Consider the following 24565-nt stretch of genomic DNA (forward strand, 5'->3'; position numbering starts at 1 on the left):
ACAATGACCATCCAACTTCTGAATGTCCTCTAATGTTTTTATGCTATGATAGGGCTTAATGGGCTTTTTGATTATGTTATCCATAATCATATTCATATCCACAGTTCCACATCCATCTTTTTATCTGGATGTGGAACTATGGGTATGTGACCTCTGTGTAGTCTTCAAGCTATAATTATAATTTGTGTACTGTTTGGGGTACCCAATTTTTAAATATTGTGCCACAGTATAAAGTTTGGATTCTTTTCAGGGATTAATAGGGCCAGAATTCTCTTTAGACCATATCAGAATTAACGCTAAATATTCATAAAGAATATTACCATTCCAACACTGCCCCTGTAATAATTTTGTCAAGGTCACATAATAATTTTCTCCTATGAAACTGAGAGCTTAGGACACAGCCCAGGCTGAGGCATCACATAGATCTGGCTACCAGTCCAAGTTCTGCCACCTGCAAACTGCATGAATTTGGATTTAACCTTATTATACACTTTTTTATTTGTGAGAGATAGCATTGCATGTGAACTACATAAAATTCTTGGAAAATCATGAGCACACAAATGTGCCAATAATTATAACTACTGCTTCATGGGCAACAATTTTTGACACTTGGCTTAGTGGAATTATTTCTATCACATTTAAAGTTTTTTTTTTTTTTTTTTTTTGGTCTTTTTGTCTTTTTGCCTTTTCTAGGGCTACTCCCGCGGCATGTGGAGATTCTCAGGCTAGGGTTCAAATAGAAGCTGTAGCCATCGGCCTACGCAACAGCCACAGCAACACAGGATCCAAGCCACGTCTGCAACCTACACCGCAGCTCATGGCAATGCCGGATCCTTAACCCACTGAGCAAGGCCAGGGATCGAACCCTCAACCTCATGGCTCCTAGTCGGATTCGTTAACCACTGTGCCACGACGGGAACTCCTAAGTTATTTTAAACATGCTTTTTATTTACCAAGTATAAAATTAGAAACTAGAGAGAGACATCAAAAATATTTTCATCCATATTCCTCTTCATAAGTAACCTCTGTTTCTTAATTCTGTAGGCTTTAGCCTTTTTTGTTTCCCACCCCAATTATCCTAAGGGTTCATATTATAAACATTTTTAGTTACAAATTCCATTTCCAAGCCATGATAGACTAGGAGACATTATATCCTTTCTGAACAACTACATTCTAGTAGACTATTTTACATCTAAACAAAAGAGGCAGACTAATGGTACAGAGATGGCACCAAACAAACAAACAAACATCATGGAGTAGTCATAACTGCATAGAAAAACTAACTTCACAGATAAAAATTTGAATTGGTTTTGCTATATGAAGTAGGACTTTTCCCAGCAGACATGATGAAGATGAGAGTGACAGGAACAGCATGTTCAAAGACAGTGACATACTGAGCATCAGGAAGAGCTTGTAGGAAGAGAATATAGGTTGAGGGATATGAGAGGTGTAACAGGAAATAAGTATCAATAGACAGGTGGAGGGTTACATAATAAAAATCACTGTAGGCCTAGGTGATGAAACTCTCTAGAGGAGAGAAAGTGACTAAGGATTTTAGCAGACAAAAAAACTCTATTGTATAGGCTCTTGAGATTCTGCCCTGACTTCAATGTGGAGATTGGATCGAAACAGATAAGAATGCAGGCAAGGACTTTCAGGGGTTGATGATATGGGCTTTACCTTGGAAAATAGTACCAGGAACAAAAATGAAACAGTGACTGAGAGGCAGTTAAGCAATGCTGTGACTGATTACATTAGAGGGCTCCTAAGAGAAAGGAAAGGGATGAGTTTGGAAAGCCTCCAGGTTTCTGGTACAGGTGTCAAGGTGAATGGTGGTGCAATAAACAAAATCGGGGGGGTAAGTAAAATAAGAAAGTTTAGAGAGAAGTAGAGCACAATGAGTTACATTTCACCTTGTTGTGTTTGAGGTGCATTTTGAACTTCAAGGGGCACATAGCCAGAAGAAAATGGAAGAGAAGAAATTGGGCTCTGGAAAAAGGTCTGGGCAGAAGACATACAGGCTTATCAACTCATGCCTATTTTTGGCAGCACAACCTTCTGAAGTAAAACAGAGAAAACATTTTCAATAAGATAATACCACTCACGTGTCCCTTATCTCTGCTTAGGTTTTCCTTAAAATTCAATAATCCCTGGTCCTACAAACATTCTTTACAAGACGCTACCGTCCCTGAAAAATTCAGCTAAAACACTAAAATAAAAAGAGAATTCAAACCAGCACAGAATGCAATTATTAGTCCATATACATCTATACATTATGCCACATTCAAGATTGCATTAATTTACTAAGAATCTATATTACTGTGCTTTGATTTAATCTTAAATTTGTTAAATTTGTTGTTAAGTAAGGTCAGTCTCTCTCTCTCATTTGTGTATATATAGATAGATAGAGATATAGACATATACACATATTCATACATATGGAGAAAATATAAATACATTTATATATAGACATGCATTTCCATAAATTTATATATACTTACATTTACATATATGGGTGCCTATATCATTCTCATGTATGGATGGGAATTCAGAACTTTCTTATCAAAAACTTAAAGACATTGCTTTTTTAAGCAGTAAAATTTGCAAACAATAAATATGCCTTTTCTATTTTAAAACATGAAAAACAAATATGATACTTGCATGTGACATTCTAACTTCACGGGGCATTGCTATAAAACTTCTAAAGTAACCTGGGAGAGGAAATTGTCCATTAGCCACTCATGTGGGTGTGAAATTTACCCAGAGCCCCAGCTAAATCCTCAAATGGCTTCCTGCCCTCAAATTTTCTGAAACTGAAGTTTGAATAAAAAGAGTCCAATCATTTTCAGTCCAATCCTCTTGTGTGTAAATCGGATAATAGGAAGGACTGTATTAAAACGCATTCTCCACCAACTGACATAGGATAGGAAGGTCCATCATCTCATGAGAGGCTTTGAAAAATAATTCAGGAAAATCAAAACATTTTAAATTAATCCAATTCTGCTGAGTCAACCAACTTAATAGAGCCACCAAAGTATCTGTCTTAATAACATCACATAATATTTGTACAAATTGTTTAATGTCATTTGATGTAAAGTTAGTTTTCATGCCTTGATTGTAGCAAATGTATTATAGCTCTTAGAGACCTTTCTAACTTTTGAAAATTGTTCCTTTGTTCAATAAAGTTTATTAATGTCATCAGATGAGCAAGAAACTATACATGTATGCATAGTCTTATGTTTAATAATCTACTCTAAAACTGTATTTTTCAGGCTACTCTTCTTCAAGAGAGGATGCTTGTCTGTATCCATTTTTTGGTATACCTTTAATTCTCCAAAATTGTAGACAGTATCTTAAAGATTAGTCATTTGTTTAAATAGTCAAATGTTTAAAATAATCCAAACATTTTTTATATGCTAGAAACTCTCAAGCTCTGTGGCCTTAGGCACTTTAAGTATATCTATTTGGATTCTCAGGTGTTAACATGTACAGAAGAACAGATCTAAAAATGGAATTTTAATAACTCTACTTCTTCTCTGAAAAATGGTTCTATTAGAGCATTTTCTGTAATTTATTAGAAACAGCTATTTCCCTAGAAAAATAGGCTTTCTTTATTCTCTATTTATGGTCTTTTTTTTTTTGTTTTGTTTTGTTTTGTTTTGTTTTGTTTTGCAGTTTTCAAATGCAAAAGGCCCACAGGACCTGTGTATCTCCAAAATACTTCCTTTATTTATTTTATTTTTTTTATTTTACCTCTCAATTTTGTCCCTCCATTGTAAAACTGCTTTCTTCTTCGGTCTATTTTTTCCTTATAGTTCTTTTTTCTTAGTGCTTTTTCATAGTATAATGCTTGCTTATTTATTCTGATGCTTGCTAGAATGTAAACTTCATAAAGAAATGATCTGTTTAGTCCATACTTAACCTCAAAGACTAGATTTTCATCTGGCACCTAGTAGGCAGTCGATACATGTCACATATCTGTTGAATAAATGAGTAAATACAGTCTTTCCATCTGGAATTCTTTCCTACTCTCTACTGTCGCCCAATGAATTTCTACTGAATCTTTAACTCTCACTTAAGGCCACTTATGGAGGCCTTTCCCTACTTTCTAGAGCAAGATAAGTCATTTAGTAATGTATATGTAATGTATATATCTGTAACTTTGAACTTAGCATGGCCAAAATTTTATATTTAATTGTATTTAATTAGTGCAGATCCAGGAGAATGGGTGCCACGATTGTTGTCCCGATTCCCATTCCCACCATGGTAGTCCCAGACCCCATCCTGGCAGATAGCTGCTGCTCAACACATGTTTGTTGATTGAATGAATTACGGTGGAGTTCAGTATCACACTAATTATAATTTTTAGGTAAGCCCCTGTCTGCTTGCCAACCCTCTGGTAGCACCACTCTTCTGAACCTCAATGTTGTAGCCAAATTGGCCCTGAAAGTTCCAAGGGTGCCGTGTTCAATTGATATACTGTTCCCTCTTCCCAGAAACCATACCCATCTCCATCAATCCCTTTTATACACACTTTATACAGTTCCCTCCAATGTGCCCTTTAGATCATAGTTTAAACATCACTTTACTAGAGAATCATTTCATACCTTCAAGCTTTAGCTTAAATCAGACTAATTTGTTGTCACAAAACTTTGTTCCTTTCCTTAATAGAAATAAATTATGTCCATTTAAAAATATTTTCTCATTTTTTAATTATTTGATTAGTGTTTATTTCCTCTATTAGATTAAAAGTACCAAGAAAGCAGTTGCTATGTCTACCACGATGACCATGGATGACAAAGAATCAGGATTTAAATTCAAAAAGGGAACCTAAGAAATGGCTACCATTGCATGGGGGTTCCAAAGAAGGCAGGAGGCTCACAAATTATCCATTTCTGACCCAGGAATGTAGTGGCAAAATCTCTTTTTTTCAGTTTTACCTCTGTTACCCAGCATAATCCCTATTGACATAGTAAGAACATTACAAGTACTCACTGAAAATATGAAAACAGAATGGAGAATGCTTAGAAAAAGATATGGTAATATCCTCCAGGACTGAAGACTCCACATACATTATCCATCTTAGTTTTTCAGCCAGGATATTTCTCAATAAAATTAGTTAACTGGCACCACTAGTTACAAATAAGGCTCTCTGTGTACTAATATAATAGAAATCTCTAGAGTTAAGGACAAGTTTCTGACCTGAGGTGACATTTCTGAGGGACAAGCTGAACCTTTGAAAGAGAGAATCAAATTAATTTACAATAGACTGCACTTTTCAGAAGATTCTCCTTTATAAGTCATGCCATCTTTCAGAATCCCTAAGCATATGTTCTGACCTAACTTTGTTTTTCTTCAAACCTTTCAAAAAGAAGACTTCTAAAAGTCTTTTAAAGTTAGAGAAAATCCAACTTTTAATAGAGTTCACAGAACTAAGTCAATACATATAAAGATATTCTATGAGGAGTATTTTTAGAGTTCTAACTCCAGAGAGTAAGAACATCTCTCTCTGTTATTGAATTAAATCAAAGGCCTCCCTTCCTAGTTCTCTCCCATCTGCATCTCTTTATTAAAGACAACTGAGTATCTATTTTGAGGCTCTGGTACTTCAGCAAATTGGAGAGAAATGGATTAAGGCATTGTGGTGACCTGAGAGACCATGGAGGAGGAAAAAGGGTGGGGGCAAGGTTCAACGGGAAACTGGTCTTTAGGAATGAGCTACAGATAATGAGACCTTGCTGAAATGAAAGCCCTCAAGGATTCTTCTCAGGTTCCCGTCCTCCCTTTTTTCCCCCTTTTATTGAGTCAATATACCTGTTTCTCTTTCCTCAAATTCTTCCTGTTACTTCTAACAGAATTCCTCAGGGACCAGTATGAAACATATGATAGTTTAGTCTCTGAAGCATACACGGAATTCCTGTCACATGCAGAAGAAATTTGTGTTGCTGCTCAAGTGATTCCTCTAATGGATTTTCTCCTGACTTTTTATCCTTTATTATTTCTTCTCTCCTCCTCCTTTTCCAACATCTCTTCCTCTTGTCTTTCTTTATAATAATTAAACTGGGTAAGACAAGATTATATATTTTATAAAGAACTTAAGAAAGAATCACCGAAATTTCAAAGTCAAATGAGAACCCAGCATTCCAGGGCAATTCAAACCAGTGGTATAACACGGTGTAGAATTCAACTGTGAATTCCTCTGGGGCTGAGGAAACTGGTGGAATGGTAAGAAAGAAAGGCCAAAGCAGGCCTTTTTTAGACACTAGTCTAGATTACCTAAAAGTCAGGTGACAGGAAGAGGCTATATAGAGGGAAATGAGGGCATCAAAAGAATAAAGGGGGTAGAGGGGAAAAGAGGAGTCTGGGAGGCTTTGATCATCCTTAATTAATCATTTTGATTACTAATTAAGGAGGGGGGCAACCATGGACAAACATGGACTGAGTTTGTGTGAATTCATAATAGCCAATATATGTGCAGCTATCTTAGCAGATGTTTCTGGGTCAAAGAAATAAAGGCAGAAAATAAGGTAAAAAATGAAAGCAAGTAGGATAATAAATATAGAAAAGCTTAGGAACACTACTCTTAATTTATCTTACCTAAGGTCTAACCCAGTCACCATCTGTGAGTGCTATGGACTGTTTTTCAAGGCGGCATAGTCCCACAGGCATTACCTTGGAATAATTATATTTGAAATCTAGTTGTACTAGGTCTGGTGAAGCCAAAGTGGCTGTTTTTCAGGTGTTAATTTAACTGGAATTACTCTATGACTTAGAAAATTTTCTGCCTTAATTTTTAAAAAATCAGTGGTCCTTCTAACCTCTGCCTCCCAAACTTCTTTTATCTTTTCTGAAAATTTCTGACAAACATTGAATACTAGATTTTTACCCATCTATAAGCAGTTATAACATTATTGTATTAGAACTATGGAATTCCTTAAAATGGGTGTAGCAGTGGCCTGTCAGTCCTTTAGCCAGTTGTGTGTGTGTGTGTGTACAATAAATTTGGTCATATATGCAATTGTGCACTATAATATTAAGTGTAATAAACCTTTTAGAGCTATAACCCCTGCAATTTCATTGAAACATAACCAATTAAGATGAGTCAGTAATATATATTAAATGCTCGATTGTAGCAGTTTAACAGTTTTGTCTTTCTCATTTAATAATGGAAAGTGAGATAATATTGTTGGAGATTGGCAGTCTAAGGCAGTAACCTTAGGAAATGACATTTCACTGGGATTAAAAAAAAAAAAACTACAATTCACACAAAAGGAGCAAAAAGAGAGATAAGGTTTTAAGAAATCACCTTATAGGTTAGGTAAGAGAAACTACATTTAGAACAACATCGGGCTTATAGGGTGATATAAACTCAAATTGATTGGATCCTTAGACATGTCAGTCTATTGATCCCTAACTATCACATAGGAAAGGCAAGCATTTGTTGTATACATTGAATGCCCAAAATATAATCTGTAGTTGTGCATATATGTGAATATATGTATCACATTCAGAATAATAAACAATTGTACTTTCCCTTAATGTCAATATTTTAGTTTATGTATATATGCTTTGTTGAAATTTTTAAAAATTGACAATAAAATTTTACCATTTCCAATTAGGAAAAAATATTAAAAATATGAAAACATCTACATTATCCTTTGTTAATATGTACTAGCTATGTTTCCAAGGACACAATTACTATAAGTCAGGTTGAATGAGGGATTGAAAGGCTAAGTATCTGCTCCAACAAAACTTCCATGACTTAAACATCTTGCTATGTCCTCATCAAGACTACAACTGAAAGCTTCCAAGAAAAAAATATACTGAAGGTGTTAAATTTCTTTGTCTCTCTTTTTTTTGGGGGGGGGCACTTGCAGTATATGGAAGTTCCTGGCCTAGGGGTTGAATTGGAGCTACAGCTGCTGGCCTATACCACAGCCACAGCAACATGGGATCCAAGCCACATCTGCAACCTACACCTCAGCTTGTGGCAATGCTGGATCCTTAACCCACTGAGAGAGGCCAGGGATCAAATCTGCATTATCATGGATACTAGTTGGGATCTTAATCCACTGAGCCACAATGGGAACTCTTAAATTTCTTCTTATTTGATTGAATATATCTTTTTGTGTGTGTGTTTTAATCTTTTCATCTCTTAGACTGTAGATTTGAAGAAAGCATAAATAAAATTCCTCTGACCAGTTATCTAATACATGGTATTCAACTATAATAAATAAATAGATCTGCATTTACACATTTCCCCAAAGTCCAGGAAGCTAGTGTGAGCAATGAGTGTATAATGAAAAGGAATTATGCATAAATGTCCTATGAACACAACATAATTTGAATTAGTTTAAATACATTGCATTCTAAATATTTGTCATAAACAAATTGTATTTTAAATTTTCTAAGTATTTTCTGAGTTACAATTAATTATTTTGAATGATGTATTTAGTGAATTAAAGAAAATAATCTGACCTTAAGCTGTTCTTCCAAAGCAGCAGTTGCATGATCTCCACTAGATTCATCGACTACCACCACCATGTGCGTGAGAGAATTGACCCTGACTTGTTCCTGCTCTAGGTCTTCCTGAAGCACCTGAAAGATAAAAAAAAAAAAATAAGAAAATTAAAATGATAGCCTATTGATCTATATGCCAAAAATATTTCTTCCCAAATGAATGTGATTTATTTTGGGTAATTAATTTTTTATTAGACTAGAACCATTTCAAGCAAATTTTCTGCTATGGTGCTCAGCAAAATGTGCACATTTCTGTCAACTGAATGTGAAAGTACAGAGAGAAAGAGCATCTGTTGAGAAAGGCATGCTAATATGTGCTGCCAGTTATCCCACTTCCTCTCGCTTTTCTCTTAAAATACTCAGCTGCCTATGGCATCTTCAATGTCTCATTCTCTACAAAGTTATGTTATCAACCAAAGCAACACTAACTCTCAACACAAAAGACGCTTCCCAATGCTGACATATTATTTGTTCCTCTTCACTAAAAAATATTTTGTGTTCTCTAGTTACTCTTTCCACTTTCTTACCCCATTAGTCCCTTTACCTAACTATCCCATTAAAACATCTCCCGTAAAGGTTGCCATCGACCTCCAGGTTCCCAAATCCAATAACCAGTTTTTGATACTACCTAACTTGACATTTCAATTACTAACCTAATTAATCACTCCTTCATTCTTGACCCTCTCTTCTCTTTTCTTAAGCTTCATGAACCACCCTCTCCTGATTATCCTCCCACCTGATCAAGAACTGCTTTTTAGCTCTTTTGCTGGTTCCTTCTCTGCTCTAATATAAATGAGATGTCAACTCTCTGGATAAAAACCAATGGTATTCCATTACACTAAGGGAGAAAATCCAAATTCTTTACCTGAAATCTTTATATGATCCAGCACCTTCCTACCACTCTATACGTACAATATAACTGCATACAATTCTTGCCCTCTGACACTGTTTCAGTCACACTTGTCTTCTCTCTCTGCTACAATGTGTCAAGCTGTTTGCTCTACCGGAAGTGCTCTTCTTCTGTATCTTTAAATAATCTCTCTTTCTTATCATTCAAGACTCAGTTTAAGTATTACATGCTCAGAGAGGCTTTTCATGAAGATAGGATCTAAATTTGCTTCTTACTATTTCTATAACTTCTTTCTTTTTTTAATTAAAGTACAGTTGATTTACAGTGTTTTATCAATTTCTGCTGAATGGTATAGTTATTAGGCATACATACATATGCATTCTTTTTCTCATACTATCTCCCATCATGTTCCACAATCAGATTTTTCTTTTAGTTTAGTCATTTATTGTTTGTGGAATATAAAAGATCCACTAGAACAGAGACACCCTTTGTCCTTCTCACTACATATTCCAAGCAACTAAAGATAAACAAACTTTTGTTGAATGAATAGCACCATGAGGAGAGATGAGGGCAATATGCACAGATGAGTTTGGCCCTTTCTGATTATATAAAGATTATAATCTATTGGGAAGGATTAGCTTTTTTAAAAAAGTATAATTATAATTACACTAACAAGCACATATAACCCAAAACAGTATTCCAATCTTAAAAAAAAATCAGTGTATAAATATTTGTAGAGAAAAACAGGGGTAAACAGAGGAATAAAGAGACAGTAACAAAGGAGGAGTAAACAGAGGAGGCTGCTCTAGATCCAAGATACTCTGCTCCAGTTCCTCCAAGATCTTATCATGCTACACTAATTACTACCTGGAAATCCCCAAATAAGAATGTAAAATTCCTAGTTATCTAGTACTCTTCTTAGAACATTTTTAAAAATATAATATAAGGAGCTCCCATCGTGGCACAGGTGGAAGAAACTAATCCAACCAGGAACTATGAGGTTATGGGTTTGATCCCTGGCCTCGCTCAGTGGGTTAAGGGTCTGGTGTTGCCATGGTCTGTGGTGTAGGTCGCAGACATGGCTAGGATCCTGCATTGCTGTGGCATAGGCTGGCAGTTGTAGCTCCAATTTGACCCCTAGCCTGGGAACCTCCATATGCCATGGGTGTGGCCCTAAAAGCTATGTATATTTGTCCTTATGTATAAGAACAATGAAGCAGGTTTGGGACAAAGTCTTTCACTTTTTAGAAAACCTCTATTCCCTATTTGTGAAACACTGATGCTTGGCACCTATCAGACTAGCTCTTAGTTATTCAAACCCTATGGCAGATGTAAGGGAACCTATTAGGATTAGCTACATCGCAAACTCAAATGCTTAAGCATTTTTATCCTACGACTTTTATTTTCAAGTCTCAACATTTTAGAGCACTATAAAATCACTTACTTTTACTTGCTCTCTCCAGATTTTCATGGTATATTTTCAAGTGAAGCAATTTAGAATAAAATGACTATGCATCTATTTTGTGTGCAGAGTCTATACTGCCTATCACGCTTTTGACATTCCAGAGCTTACACTGGTTAATAAAACTCTTTCTGCCATGAGGCCGAAAATGGAAACAGTAACATTCAGAGTTGCCCTTGAAAGTAATGTTGAGTCTGTGTTTTCTGAGTTATATAAGCCAGAACTTAGAACATTGAAAATGTGTCAGTCAGGAATGTTTAAAATAATAATTAAAATAATATATTGGTGTCCAATATATCATAAATTTGTTTCTTTAATTTGGCCAGTTATTTTTTCCTGTAACTGAAGTATGATAGTGTATATAATTACATATATTACAGGCAATTCAGAAATAATGCTATACTATTCACATTTTTTATATGTACATTGTTATTTTCACTGTTTTCATAGGTTTTAAACAAAGAAACCTAAGAAAAATCATTGTTTGGTCCATGATGCACATACTTTAACACTCAGGTTGCATCTTTCTAAAGCATATGTGGTCAACTATACTAGTTATTTTCTCCAGTACTTAGATTTGTAATTTTGTTTTATTTATCTATTTGCTTGATAATCAGAAATCATATCTTGCCATATTGATCAGGGGTTTACATTTCATGCTTTGGCTGAAGTACTAACATGAAGTATCACTAAAGCTAGTTGTGAGTTGATAGGTTTAAAATCAAACATGAAAGATATCTGAACTCATAAAGAATTCAGATAAATAAGGGAAAATGGGAAAGTTTCTCCACAATGGATGAAAATCTTGAAGAATATATAGCACTACAATAGATTAGCATATACTCTATTTAAGTCATTTCCAACGTCTCCTTTTCTTTTCTATGACTTTCAAATTATACCTTTTCTTTTACTCCTAATCAGGGGTTAAAATAGAAAAGGTTAAATTGATCTTTCTGAGAATACTCAATAGCTGCGAGACTGAGTTATTGAAATATTGTAATCATATTTCCTATTTTCGTAGACCTCAACTCTGAAAATAAACATTATTGGGTAACAGTATTAGCTAATCCTCTGTTTATCTGCAAAAGACAAAAGACTATAAAATATCCAATGCCCAGATTTCATTTTTTTATTTTATTTTATTATTATTATCATTATTATTATTATTATTATTTGCTTTTTAAGGCCCCTCACCTGTGGCATATGGAGGTTCCAAGGCTAGGGGTTGAATTGGAGCTACAGCTGCCAGCCTACACCACAGTCACAGCAATGCCAGATCTGAGACGAGTCTATGACCTACACAACACCTTACAGCAATGCCAGATCCTTAACCCACTGAGCGAGGTCAGAGATTGAACCCATAACCTCATAGTTCCTACTCAGATTCGTTTCTGCTGAGCCACGATGGGAACTACTCAGAGTTCATTTTTGAAAAAAGAAGTTGATTCTTAGAAGTAGCAAAAATGCCACAAAGAAATTAGTGTGTTTAAAAAGTTAAAATGTTCTGCCAACCTATATATCTGTGAATAAGTGTTTTGATCACTGACATAAAGTACACCCTCCTGCTTCTTTCTTTGAAAAAAAAACATAGATTCTCAAGACAATTAATTTTTAAAATACACTAAAGTTTTTAAAGCTATCTTACAATTAATACTAATTAAATGTTTACTTCTTACGGATTTGAATTTCTCATAGCTGTATTTATATAATGGAGATTTATGGTTGATTTACTAATTAAGCCTGAAATATAAGCCAAACTATTCCAAATACAGATGTATCCCTAGAGAATTACACTAAATTTTTTTTTCTATCAGAAGATATATTCAGGAGTTCCCGTTGTGGCTCAGTGGTTAACAAATCCGACTAGGAACCATGAGGTTGCAGGTTCGATCCCTGGCCTTGCTCAGTGGGCTAAGGATCTGGTGTTGCCATGAGCTGTGGTGTAGGTTGCAGACGTGGCTTTCATCTGGCGTTGCTGTGGCTCTGGCGTAGGCCAACAGGCTACAGGTCTGATTAGACCCCTAGCCTGGAAATCTCCATATGCTGTGGGAGGGGCCCAAAAAATGGCACAAAAAGACAAAAAAAAAAAAAGAAGATATATTCAGATTAAAATGTTGTAATATATGATTGTTAAAGTTTTTCTTTATTGAAAGCATATAAATTATTTATACACACAAATACATATTAGGTATTTTATTATGTATTTCTTGCCAGTATTTTTATTAAAGTAATGCATTTGTTACACTTAACAGATTTTAAAAAATCTGTCATGCTCCTAATTAAATTTTTATACCGTTATTAGATACAAATGCCATCAATGTTTGCTTTCTAATGTCAACTAAAAATATTTTTTTCCTTATAACAAGAGAAAAGGCCAACAGTAAAATTTAACATTAAAAATGCTTAGATTTTGTTATACCCCTACAAATAATTCTATATTTTATAAATTATTCTCTAGCTAAAGAATCTGACCAAATTTGTTGTTTCTTTAGCACTTAATCATATTTTATGAATTAAATGTGACTTTTCTTCTATTTCCTTCAAATATCATTAGTGGTACTGAATTCTTCTTGCCCTGACCCATGTCAAGTTGGTCTTTAAACCTGGCTTAGAACAACCACTGAAGAGTCACTTGAATGTTTACTCCAGACTTATGTTTTTATCCTTTCCTAGCATGCATGTGAAATAATGTTTGGAAAATAAAGGCATGGAAATATGTAAGGCTAGGGGACTATGAGATTTGATGTTTAGAGGTGAAGAGCAACAATGAATACAAAGAAAGAGTATTAGAAAACAAAAACAAAGTTAGGTCTCCAGTAAGTTCTATAGGAGGCCTTACAATACTTCCTTTGGTCACAGTATATGCTCCGGAACATGAAACAGGAAGGGATGATGGCTGCCTATGCACATAGTTTACTTCATTACTCCTTCTACGTCAACGATTAACCAATAGGAAAATGCCGACACTTGCAGATCTAAACACACTAACACAAACACACCTCTAGGAAAAAACACCCATCATGGGTTCTGCATGGATTTTAAGGCCATCTACTTCTTGCCAAATACTAGTTTAAATTAATATGATTAGAAACATGTTTAATAAACTATTAAGTTTAAGTAAATTGCAGTTTTTAGCTTAACCAAATAAATGTACACAAAAGGAAAGATTGATGAGAAGAAAACTTGTATTGAATATAAAAACCTGTAAAAATCTTAAGAAACCAGAAGAGTTTCTAAGAACATGGGATAAATCCAACATCTAGGAAAGTATTATCTTAAAATCCAGCTCAGGAACCAAAAAATCCCTAGATACTTATCAACAATTAGGTAATACAAAGCATTTGGATGTGAATTGATTTTATTTTCAAATAAAACCACCCCAGACAAATCAGGAAGAATAAAGATTTCTTAGGAAATGATAGGGGTGGGGGCTGGCAGTGCATCATTCTTGCAACATTTCTCTTGTGGTTGTTCTTATGTCCTTCTTTGTACACTTCTGCATTGGGCTAGTTTTTCTATTCCCTAGTCTGTCTATTCCCTGAATGAAATGATCTGGAAATGACTTGCCATTTTTATTTTCAGTCCAATATTCACTTTACTAAGCCTGACTGGTCACAGTATTGTCTATTTCTCCATGAGGATCTATTTATGGTATGAAATTGTATTGTAAATTTTGCTAAATATTTAAAATAAGCTTCCTTAATAGGCTCTCTTAGAACTGTTTTCTTTTCTTTCTTTCTTTCTTTCTTTCTTTTTTTTTTTTTTTTTGTCTTTGTGCCTTTTCTAGGGCCACTCCTGCGGCATATGGAGGTTCCCAGGCTAGGGGTCGAAACGGAGCTGTAGCTGCCGGCCTATACCAGAGCCACAGCAATGCAGGATCTGAGCTGCGTCTGCAACGTACACCACAGCTCATGGCAACACCAGATCCTTAACCCACTGAGCAAGGCCAGTGACTGAACCTGCAACCTCATGGTTCCTAGTCAGATTTGTTAACCACTGAGCCATGACGGGACCTCCGTAGAACTTTAATTTTAATATCCACTTACTTAAATGTTATTTCATAATTATATTAGTTTATATAAGAACCCATTGTTTCTTACCTTCTTTTTAGAAATAAGTATTTATGTTTCTCCCAACTCCTAAGTATCAAAAGAGGGCCCCAAAGACTATGTCAATAATATTTTAAAGGTTTTTAAAGCACCTAATGCTTACCAATCCCAGGAAGGGGGCTTAATAATGTGAAAAAATTCTTTTAAAAACAGCTAACAATTAGCATACCCCTACATCTTTCAGAATATAAGGATAAAAGGACATAGAATGGATGATAGAGTGACAAAAATGCATTCATGTTTAAAGGTGTGGGATCTAAAGTCAGATTTCCTGGTTTGATTCCTGCATGTATTTCTAACCAGATACATGCCCTTGGAAAAGTTTCCAACCCACACCCACCCCTCCTCAGCTTCATTATTTTCAGAAGTGGAATAGTAAGAGTACACAAAAATTACTTGATCTTATTTATCAATGAATTCAGCAAAATAGTAGGATACAAGATTAACATTCAGAAATCAGTTGCATTTCTGTATACTAACAATGAACTACTAGAAAAGGAATATAAAAATTAATACCTTTTAAAATTTCTCCCCCCAAAATTAAATACCTAGGAATAAACCTGGTTCTGCTGTCGATGTCCAAAGCATTTTTCTTTATACTCAACAATTTCCACTGACATTGCTTTCATTCAGGCTTTATAAACTTCCTTCAATGCCTTCCTAACATATTCTGGCCTCCTGTTCATCTGTGCTCTAATTTATCTTACAAAATATATCTTCCCTAAATAAAAGATAAATTTCCCTAAAATGTCACTCTCCTCGGTTTATCACCATTAATGGCTCCCTATTACCCACAGAGTAACTCCAAATGCCTGAGTCCTGAGTTCAATAGCCTCCGTGATCAGGCCATAGTCCTCTAACATTGAGCATAGTGCAGCACATGACCTAAGCAAGTGACATACCCTACACTGCCCCACCAAATTTCCTTTGTCCAAACAAATCACTATTTTTTAATATTTTCAAGCCATCTTCCATATTATGCCTTGTATAATGGTCCCTTATTTTTAATATTTTCAAGCCATTTGCCACATTATGCCTTCTATAGCAGTCCATTACCAGATGAACTAGCATGTGGGCTTCTCAAGAAGATTCCATATACAGTAGGTCTCTGTATTCTTCACAGCATCCATTTTCCTTTAATAAGTGTTTGTTCAGTGAGATGGAATAGAATGCAATGGAATGAAATGAAATGTCAAATACTTTGGCAGGATTACACCTAAACCATCCCATTACATGACTATCTGGATCATTTTAAAGGGCACCAGAAGAAGATATTTCACAACCTTAGAAATCCAAATGTTTGTGATTAACTAAGCTTCAAGGAAAGTATAGGTGACTGAGCTTCTAGAAGGTCATTTAATTTGTATTCATCAGTACTTAAGATAGAATATTTACTAAAATCATAACATGGTGCACATATCACAATTCTATCTGCAAATTCTAATGACTTGTATGGTAACAACTATGTTGATGCTGTTACTAAGTCAATGTAACTAATAACAAAGGTCTAAGTAAACTAAGCTTTAAACTTTATTTCAGTATGACTGTGATACCAGACAAGATTCCTAAGTCAAATATTTTCTTTTTGATTAAAATACCCTCCAAAAGAGTAAACTTCTTTCCCATTAATGAAAGTTCAAGCCCACAGCAGACTTTTACTCCTCTATAATATTGTCACTCCTTCAAGGCAAATCCTTTCATTCCGTATCAACATCACTAATAAAATCTTTCTCTTAAGACAGAAATAACCAACCAGAATTATTTCTGACATGTTCCTTCACAAGAAGATTGAGAGGTTCAATTTGTTCACTCCCAAGAGAATCACTTTTGGGTGACTCAGATCTAAAGTAAACCTCTAAATTCTTTCCCTAAAGCAATAGCAATGAAGAATGACTGGTCTCTTCCAAATTTTGCAGCAAATTGAACTTTTCCCAGTTACTGAGAGTTGAGTTTGGCTAGATTTAAACCTAACCACCAATATAGGATCAGTCATTTTACCTTGCCTAATTGGAAGATTCAGTAAACGTGACTTATTTCCATGGCATTTCACAGTGGTTGAATCTCTAGCCTGCCTCATAATAAAATTCTGTTGAAATGAAGATAGCAAAAGATGCTGTTGCAGAACACAGAGAAGCATATCTATAATATGTACGGTGTACATGCAAGATTTGTCCTCCAGCTGAGAGTGGCAGAGACACAGAGAGACAGAACCCTGACCTGAGCAGAATTTAAATCCATTTCTAAGAACAAAATCTGTATATTTTCTTTAATTTTGTCATCTGTAATTATTTCTTAGAAAAATAAAGAGGATGACTCAAGGATTTAATGTCTATGTTTATGAAGTTAAAAAAATATAAATGTTATATTGGGTGAGAAGCATGGTGATGCAGCAGGGTGAAGTTGCTTTTCTGACTACTCCAGGGCTACTGATGTATTTTGTTGTTAGAAGGAGAAATGCTCTTATTTTCATTCACTAACAATCCGTTCGAAGAAAAACTGCAAAGTGAATCACTTATTATACAAAGAAGGCTTAAGTTTGAACTCAGTTACCTAAAGAAAGAACATTTATTTATCTCTTCTGTTTTACGAAGCATGGGAAGACTAAGAAAAAATATGCTCCTTTTAGTATGTACTTCTAAGAAATTATACATACTTCCCATTTAAATAACTTCAATTCCTTTAAATTGTTTGATTTTGTCATATCATTTTCTTATTATAATTACTTCAAGTAATAAAGAGAATTATCAACTATCAGGCTTTCCCTTAGCTATGTAATATGTTTTCCCTTGTATTAATTTTATAAAAATAATATATCATGAAGTGCATTTAAATAGTTAAAGGTGGAAGTTGGTTTCACTTTCTGTGCCAGCCAACCAATTCCTTCTGTTTTTCTTTATGCACTTATATGAATAAATCCTGGATGTAAATGATTAAATAATCAACTTGTATATATTTCTGTTGCTTTCTTTTTGTTTCAAATTATTCTCCTCAAACCAATTTCATACTCATCAAAAATGGTACATTTTCAAGTTATGGACAATCTATTCAAATTTTATGACAATATTAGTCAGATACCTTCCATTTCATTCACTCTAATCTTCTAGAGGAAAATTCAAAACCTTTCTGGTAATTGTCAGAATATGAAGATTCTGGATGGTCTAACCTCAAAGAAAGTTCTGTTCCTAGTTTCAAGGTGAGACCTTTACTAGTAGTTGCCCTAAGGCATTCACACTTATGGTTACCCTAACATTCTCTGCCACTTCTCTCCTGGAGTCCTTCATACAGGCTTCCTCCCTAGACCCCCTGTATCCATATCCAGCATCCTTTCCTCTGATGTACAATGTCACTAGCCTTAGTCTTGCCCTTTCCTAAAATGCACAACCTTCCAGAACTAATGTAAACATTAAAACTGTGACTGGAAGGAACATTAAAAATCAACTGGTTCAACCCTTTTGTTTCCAAAGTGAAGATATAGAGAACCTGAAAGATTAAATAACTTCTGAAAATTACATACTTAGTTAATGGAAAGCTGAGATAGTACTCTGGCTTCCCAGGAGAGAAGGTTGGCTTGGGTTTGGTTTGTCCCCAAACAGACCCTAAGCCAAATATTTGGGTACAAATAGTTTATTTGAGAAGTCATCTCAGGATATATAATGAGAGGGTAGGAGTGACTGTGAGACAGTTTACTCCACAGACAACTGGGATCCAGCCTTGCTGGGAAACCTCTGAGAAACTGGGAAATAAGAGATGCCTTGGGGAGTTCCCTGGTAGCTGAGTGGGTTAAGGATCCAGTGTTGTCACTGCTGTGGCTTGGGTCACTGCTGTGGCATGGGTTCGATCCCTGGCTGGAGAACATCCATATGCCATAGGCATTGCCAAAAAAAAAAAAAAAAAGAGAGAGAGAGAGAGAGAAATGCCTTGGAATCATCCCATCATGAGGCAAGGAATCTAGGGTATTTGTCCATCATCTCTCCTTGAGTAATGGCAGCCATGACAGCACTACTCTACTTTGTGCCCATGTTCAAACTGACTCAGGCTCTTCTGCGGCCACTGGTGCATACAGGAAATGCACACAACTTTCAGTGTAGACCAAAGGGAAGAGAATGGCCACAGGGCCTACAGAGGAATATGTGATTCATACAGAAAGAGGTCTAGCATGGGATCTAACTTTTTTACCAGGTATTCAATTAAAATCCATGTGACAAGTTAGCCTCTTTTAGTAACAATTTCTATGTGACAATTAGAATACAATTGCTACTTAATTTTATTCCCGACTGTTTAGTAGGTGGGGATTACCATAGCTATAGCTCTCCCTAAACTGCTGTGACCAAAGGCTGGTTTTGGCAGTAGCTATAGCAAGAACCAGCCCCATTTGTCACTGAATCTGAAGTTCCTTGAATAAAAAAGAACCCTGGGACTTAGAAAGAAAGGTATCTTTCATCTGCATGCAAGTACTGTGAAGCTAGCTCTGGCAAAATGTTATAAAAAAAGAGAATGAAGTTGGGTGAAATGCAGATTTAGGAGGTATGGGTTGAGGGGGCAGATATTTCCTTTCAAAGCCATAAATCTAAGCAGCACAGAATCCTGAGCAGAGTTGTCAGATAAAATACAAGATGTCCAGTAAAATCTGAATTTCAGCTAAACAAAAAATAATTTGGGACATACTTAGACTAAAAAAAAATCGCTGTTTACATGAAATTCAAATTTAACTAGGCTTTTTGTATTATTTTTATTTGCTAAATATGACAACCCTAATCTTGGCCAATCATGAAGGTTCTTCTGTGTATCTGTGTCCTGATGGACTGAGCAAGGCCCTGTTCCTACAATAAAACCCAGAGCTAGTTTTATAAGGTTATTAGAATGAAGCACTGTCATAATTTGTGGAAAACATGATGTTATATATAGAAAGACATAAAGACTTCATCCAAAAACTGTTAAAACTAATAAATTCAGTAAAGTTACAGGGTACAAAACCAGTATGCAAAACCCATTGCATTTCCATTTTTTAAAATCCCGTTTACAAGTGCATTGAAAAGAATAAAATACATAGCAACAAATTTAACAGAGGAGGTGAAAGACCTGTATGCTGAAAACTGTAAGACACTGGTGAAAGAAGCTGAAGAAGAAACAAACAAATGGAAAAATATTCTGTGCTCATTGATTGGAAGAATTAACACTGTTAAAACATCCACAGACCCAAAGCAATCAATAGATACAATACAACCCCTATCAAAATTCCAAATGTGTTTTTCTTGGAAATAGAACAAACGATCATAAAATCTGTATGGAGCCACAAAAGACACTGAATAGAAGTTTGCTTATGGCGCAGCAGAGTAAGGATCCAGCATTGTCACTGTAGTGGCTTGGGTCACTGCTGTGGTTCAGATTCAATTCTTAGCCCAGGAATTTCTGAATCTGTGGACACGGCCAAAAAAAGACACTGATGGGAGTTCCTGTCGTGGCTCAGCAGTAACACAACTGACCAGTGTCCATGAGGGTGCAGATTCAATCCCTAGCCTTGCTCAATGGGTTAAGGATCTGGTGGTATCATGAGCTATGGTGTAGGTTGCAGACAGGGCTTGGATCTGGCTTTGCTGTGGCTGTGACATAGGCTGGCAGCTGCATCTCTGATTCAACACCTAGCCTGGGAACTTCCATATGCCACAGATGGAAGGAAAAAAAAAGACACTGACTAGCCAAAGCAACATTGAGAAAGAAGAATAAACATGGAGACAGCACACTCCATGATTTGAAACTATATTACAGTTTCAAAACAAATGTAACCAAAACAATATGGTATTGCCATAAAAACAGATACATAGATCATACACTGGAATGTTTTATATATTCCATAAAAGAGCCACAAAAAAGAATGAAATCTTGGCCATTTGTGACAACTTAGATGGATCTTGAGGGGATTATGGTGAGTGAAATAAATCAAAGACAAATACTATATGATTTCATTTATATGTGGAATCTAAATATCATAAAAAAACAACAAACTGATAAAATTTATAGATACAGAGAACAGAATGGTGGTTGCCAGAGGGGAAGCGGGTTGGGCATTGTGTGTAATGGGTGAATGAGATCAAGAGGCACAAACTTTCAGGTATAAAATAAGTAAGTCCTGGGGATGTAGTATACAACATGGTAACTATAATCAATAATATTGTAGTATATATTTAAATGTTGTCAGAAGAATAAAACTCCCATTCCAAGGAAAAAAATTATAATTTCGTATAGTGATGAGTAGTAACTAGACTTACTGTGGTAATCATTCTGCAGTGTCTACAAATACTGAATCATTATGTTGCACATATAAAATGAGTATGATGTTATACAGATTATATATCAATAAAAAATGGATGCTAAAAAAGGAAATATATATGTAGAAATTCTAATCAGAGAAACAATAAATGAATTCTGGGCAACCATGGAGTATAATTGTAAATGTACAAGTAAACTGAAGAAAGGTAAGATAGAAATAATAAAATTATTGGAGGCTATATTTTATAGGAAAACCATGTTGCAGATGTTTATTTTTATTAAGTTTGGCCTGCTCCAAGACCTTCTGAATCGAAGGTAAAAACATGTTTAAAAAATCTTATCTTATACTTAAATTTGCTTTGCAGGTAATCCCTACAGAGATCTTCCAAGAAACCAAAACTTTAATAAATCACACAGTCAAGCCAGCATTGTTCTCTTCCAGGAACATATTTGATTTTTTTTTCAAATATGAAAATCCTAGCTATTTTGTATTTGAAAAGTAAACATTGCAAAAATATTAAGTAAACCTTATTTTAAAACTCTTTTCAGTTGAAGTTTTAATTCTTTCTCATCTGCAAACCATGACAGGATATGTACATAATACACATACATATAGAGTTTGTTACCCACAAGAAAGCAAACAGCATAAATTACACTAACCTTATGTTGTTGTATTTGCTGTTTTAGGTCCTCAAGATCAGGTCCAAGGGGTTCTTTTTCCATTTTCCTTGTTTTCTCTTCTGTTTTTGTTAGCCAGTCATTTAACTCTTTCAGTTGCTGATTCTGAAGATCCATCAGGACTTTATGTAAACTGAAAATTTGAAAGATGCCTATTATTATCTCTCTCCAAACAACTTTATTTACTATTATTAAACCTGTTACTGGGTAAAACAATTGATATTTATAACTAAATGTGTGTTCACATGGTTGGGCCTCTGTTGGACATTTAGAAAAAGGTAAGAAAGCCCATAATCATTCGCCTCTGAAGTTATTCTTTCTCCAACTTCTAGTTCACACATCCCAATTTTTAGAAAGTTTCACATAGCTATCTAAATGTGAATATGAAAACTAAAGTGCAAGCCACCTCTGGTAATTGAGCTAGTAGTATATCCCAGCAATCATTTGTTTATATTTCCATTTTCATATGTGTGGTGATAAAAGATGGCCACAAATTCTTTGTCATGCCATCATGAGATGGAATCTCTTTTGCATGTTCATGGATATGGATGGGCCTTGTGATTTATTCTGACCAATACAATATGGCTGAGTGACATTACATGAGTTCCAAACATAGGCTATCAGAGAACAGGCAACACTTGGATTCTCTCTCTTGGAACTCAGCTTCCATGCAGTAAGGAAGCCCAAGCTAGACTACTGAATGATAAGAGACCATCTTGAGAGTAACTCTGGAGGGCAAAATGCTATCATAGAAGTTGAGGTTTCTGATGAATTCAACCCACTGAATGATCCCAGCCATACCACAATCACAGAACAAAAATCTAGATGAGCCCTGCTCATAATCTTGATCTAAAAAATCAGGATTTAACTATGGATTTTGTAGTAAGCCACTGTATTAAGTGAAAGAGTGTTTTTTCAAAGGTGTATACAATATTGGGTTGGGTAATGGCTTTAAAATCCAAAAGCTTGGTTGTGGTTCACAGCCTGGCTATATGCCCTAGAACTAAGTTCTAAAACCTCAGTTTGAATATTAGCATCAGGGACATAAAATAATATCTTGCCTATCAATCACACAACTTCATAGTAAAAATGAAAATTAAAATTTAGGTTATTTTATCCATTAATTCAACAAAAACTTGAGACCCAAATGAGAAGTATTAATACCTATTTTAAGGTAAATATTCTTTATGGAGGCATGTTTAAAGCATCTTTGAAAATCATAGTACACTGAACACTGAACTTACAATGTGAATAAGGAGGATGTAATTAAAATTAAAAACTTACTACTGTGATTTATAAAATCTTCACCGAAACGTCCATTAGTCAGAATATTTAAACATACAAAATATACACAAAACTGAGTGTTTAAAATAATTTAGATTACACCATTTACCATTACACCTTTAACCTTTTAGAGACACATGTCCCTAGAGACACATGTCCCCTGAGGCACATGGTAATCAGCAGTCTATGAGAATGAGCTTTCATTTATCAAACAGAAAAAGCAGACATTTTCCTTTTATGGGAAAAAACAAAGATAAAGCGTCTGTTTAAGTGGAAGCAAAAACTCAAAGCTGCTAATTTAAGGTTCTTAGACAATGAGCACCATCCTGGCATTGCAAGGTGTGTAAATCTTTTACTTTATTGGTTCAGTCTATCCCTTGAAACTGACTTAATAATAAGATTTCATGAGAATTCGCTGCAATATCATTCCTTGTGTTTGTTGTCTTTCTTGCCTGGTTGGTCATTACATTGAGCTAAAAATCTCACATTTCAAAAACTAAAGAAAAATTCCCATATTATTACCTATACTTGAAGAAATGTTTTAAATAAAACACATGCGTAAATGCTAATAAGGGATTCCATGTTAAAACATTGTTTTTTTTTAACTTTTTACAGACATTTCATTCAACAAATATTCACTGACTTCCATACCTGTGCTGGAAACTATGTGTTAGGAATGTCCAAAAGAAAATACCTACTCTCCTATTCAAGTAGCTGAGAAATTTTATAGAAATTCATATACTGACAATTGCAATAGTACAAATAAATCATTACAATTGGATTCATATACATTCAGAGGATACAGAAAAGAGGGTCCAAGTTAACCTAGGATCATTATGAATGGTATCATTACACAACACATAGCCTGAGAGTTGAGACTTAAACTGTCACATGCTTATTAAATACACAGTTATTGAGTACTTAGGTATTATTATTGGAGAGGTGAGAAAGACCCACACAGCCTCTTACAGTCACAGAGCTTATATTCTGGGGATGGGGCCACAGATAATGTATATCTCATTAGGCCATTAGTTTATTATAATTGTCATCATGCTATGAAATGAGAGTAACTGAATTGAGTTTGTGAAGTAAGGAAAGGCTTTTCTGAAGCACTAATATTTGAATAACTCTAAAGTCTAAAGTAAGAAGAAGTAGTGAAGAGGAAGAGGTAAATACTTCCAAATTGAAGGAACCACCTGTGTTCTGAGGCATATGAGAGAACCAGGAAAGCCAATACAGCTTGATGATGTAAGGTGTGGGAGAGCTATACAATGCCATACTCTACACCAATCCATGGGTCTGGGAAATTTCCTGAGTTCTGCCTAAAAACCTGAAGTCTGAACCTTGAGTATTCTTTTGTGTTTCATAGTGGTTTCATCTTACAAACCTGGACTC

General features: G+C 35.1%; 1 protein-coding gene across 25 annotated transcripts in view; it reads right to left on the bottom strand.

Annotated features, from left to right (window-relative positions):
* DMD (dystrophin) overlaps positions 1-24565 on the bottom strand; it is a 2611869-nt gene that overhangs the window by 1542470 nt on the left and 1044834 nt on the right. For all 25 annotated transcript variants that reach the window (XM_021079543.2, XM_085006422.1, XM_085006420.1 and 22 more), the window contains 2 exon segments: positions 21869-22019; positions 8479-8598 (listed from right to left, as the gene is read on the bottom strand). In XM_021079543.2, coding sequence (XP_020935202.1) covers positions 8479-8598; positions 21869-22019 — 271 coding nt within the window.

The sequence above is a fragment of the Sus scrofa genome, chromosome X (genome assembly GCF_054392235.1).
Source record: "Sus scrofa isolate SSC_HxYL_T2T_F1_AM1 chromosome X, Sscrofa_HxYL_maternal_Yorkshire_Landrace_v2.0, whole genome shotgun sequence".
NCBI lineage: Eukaryota > Metazoa > Chordata > Mammalia > Artiodactyla > Suidae > Sus > Sus scrofa.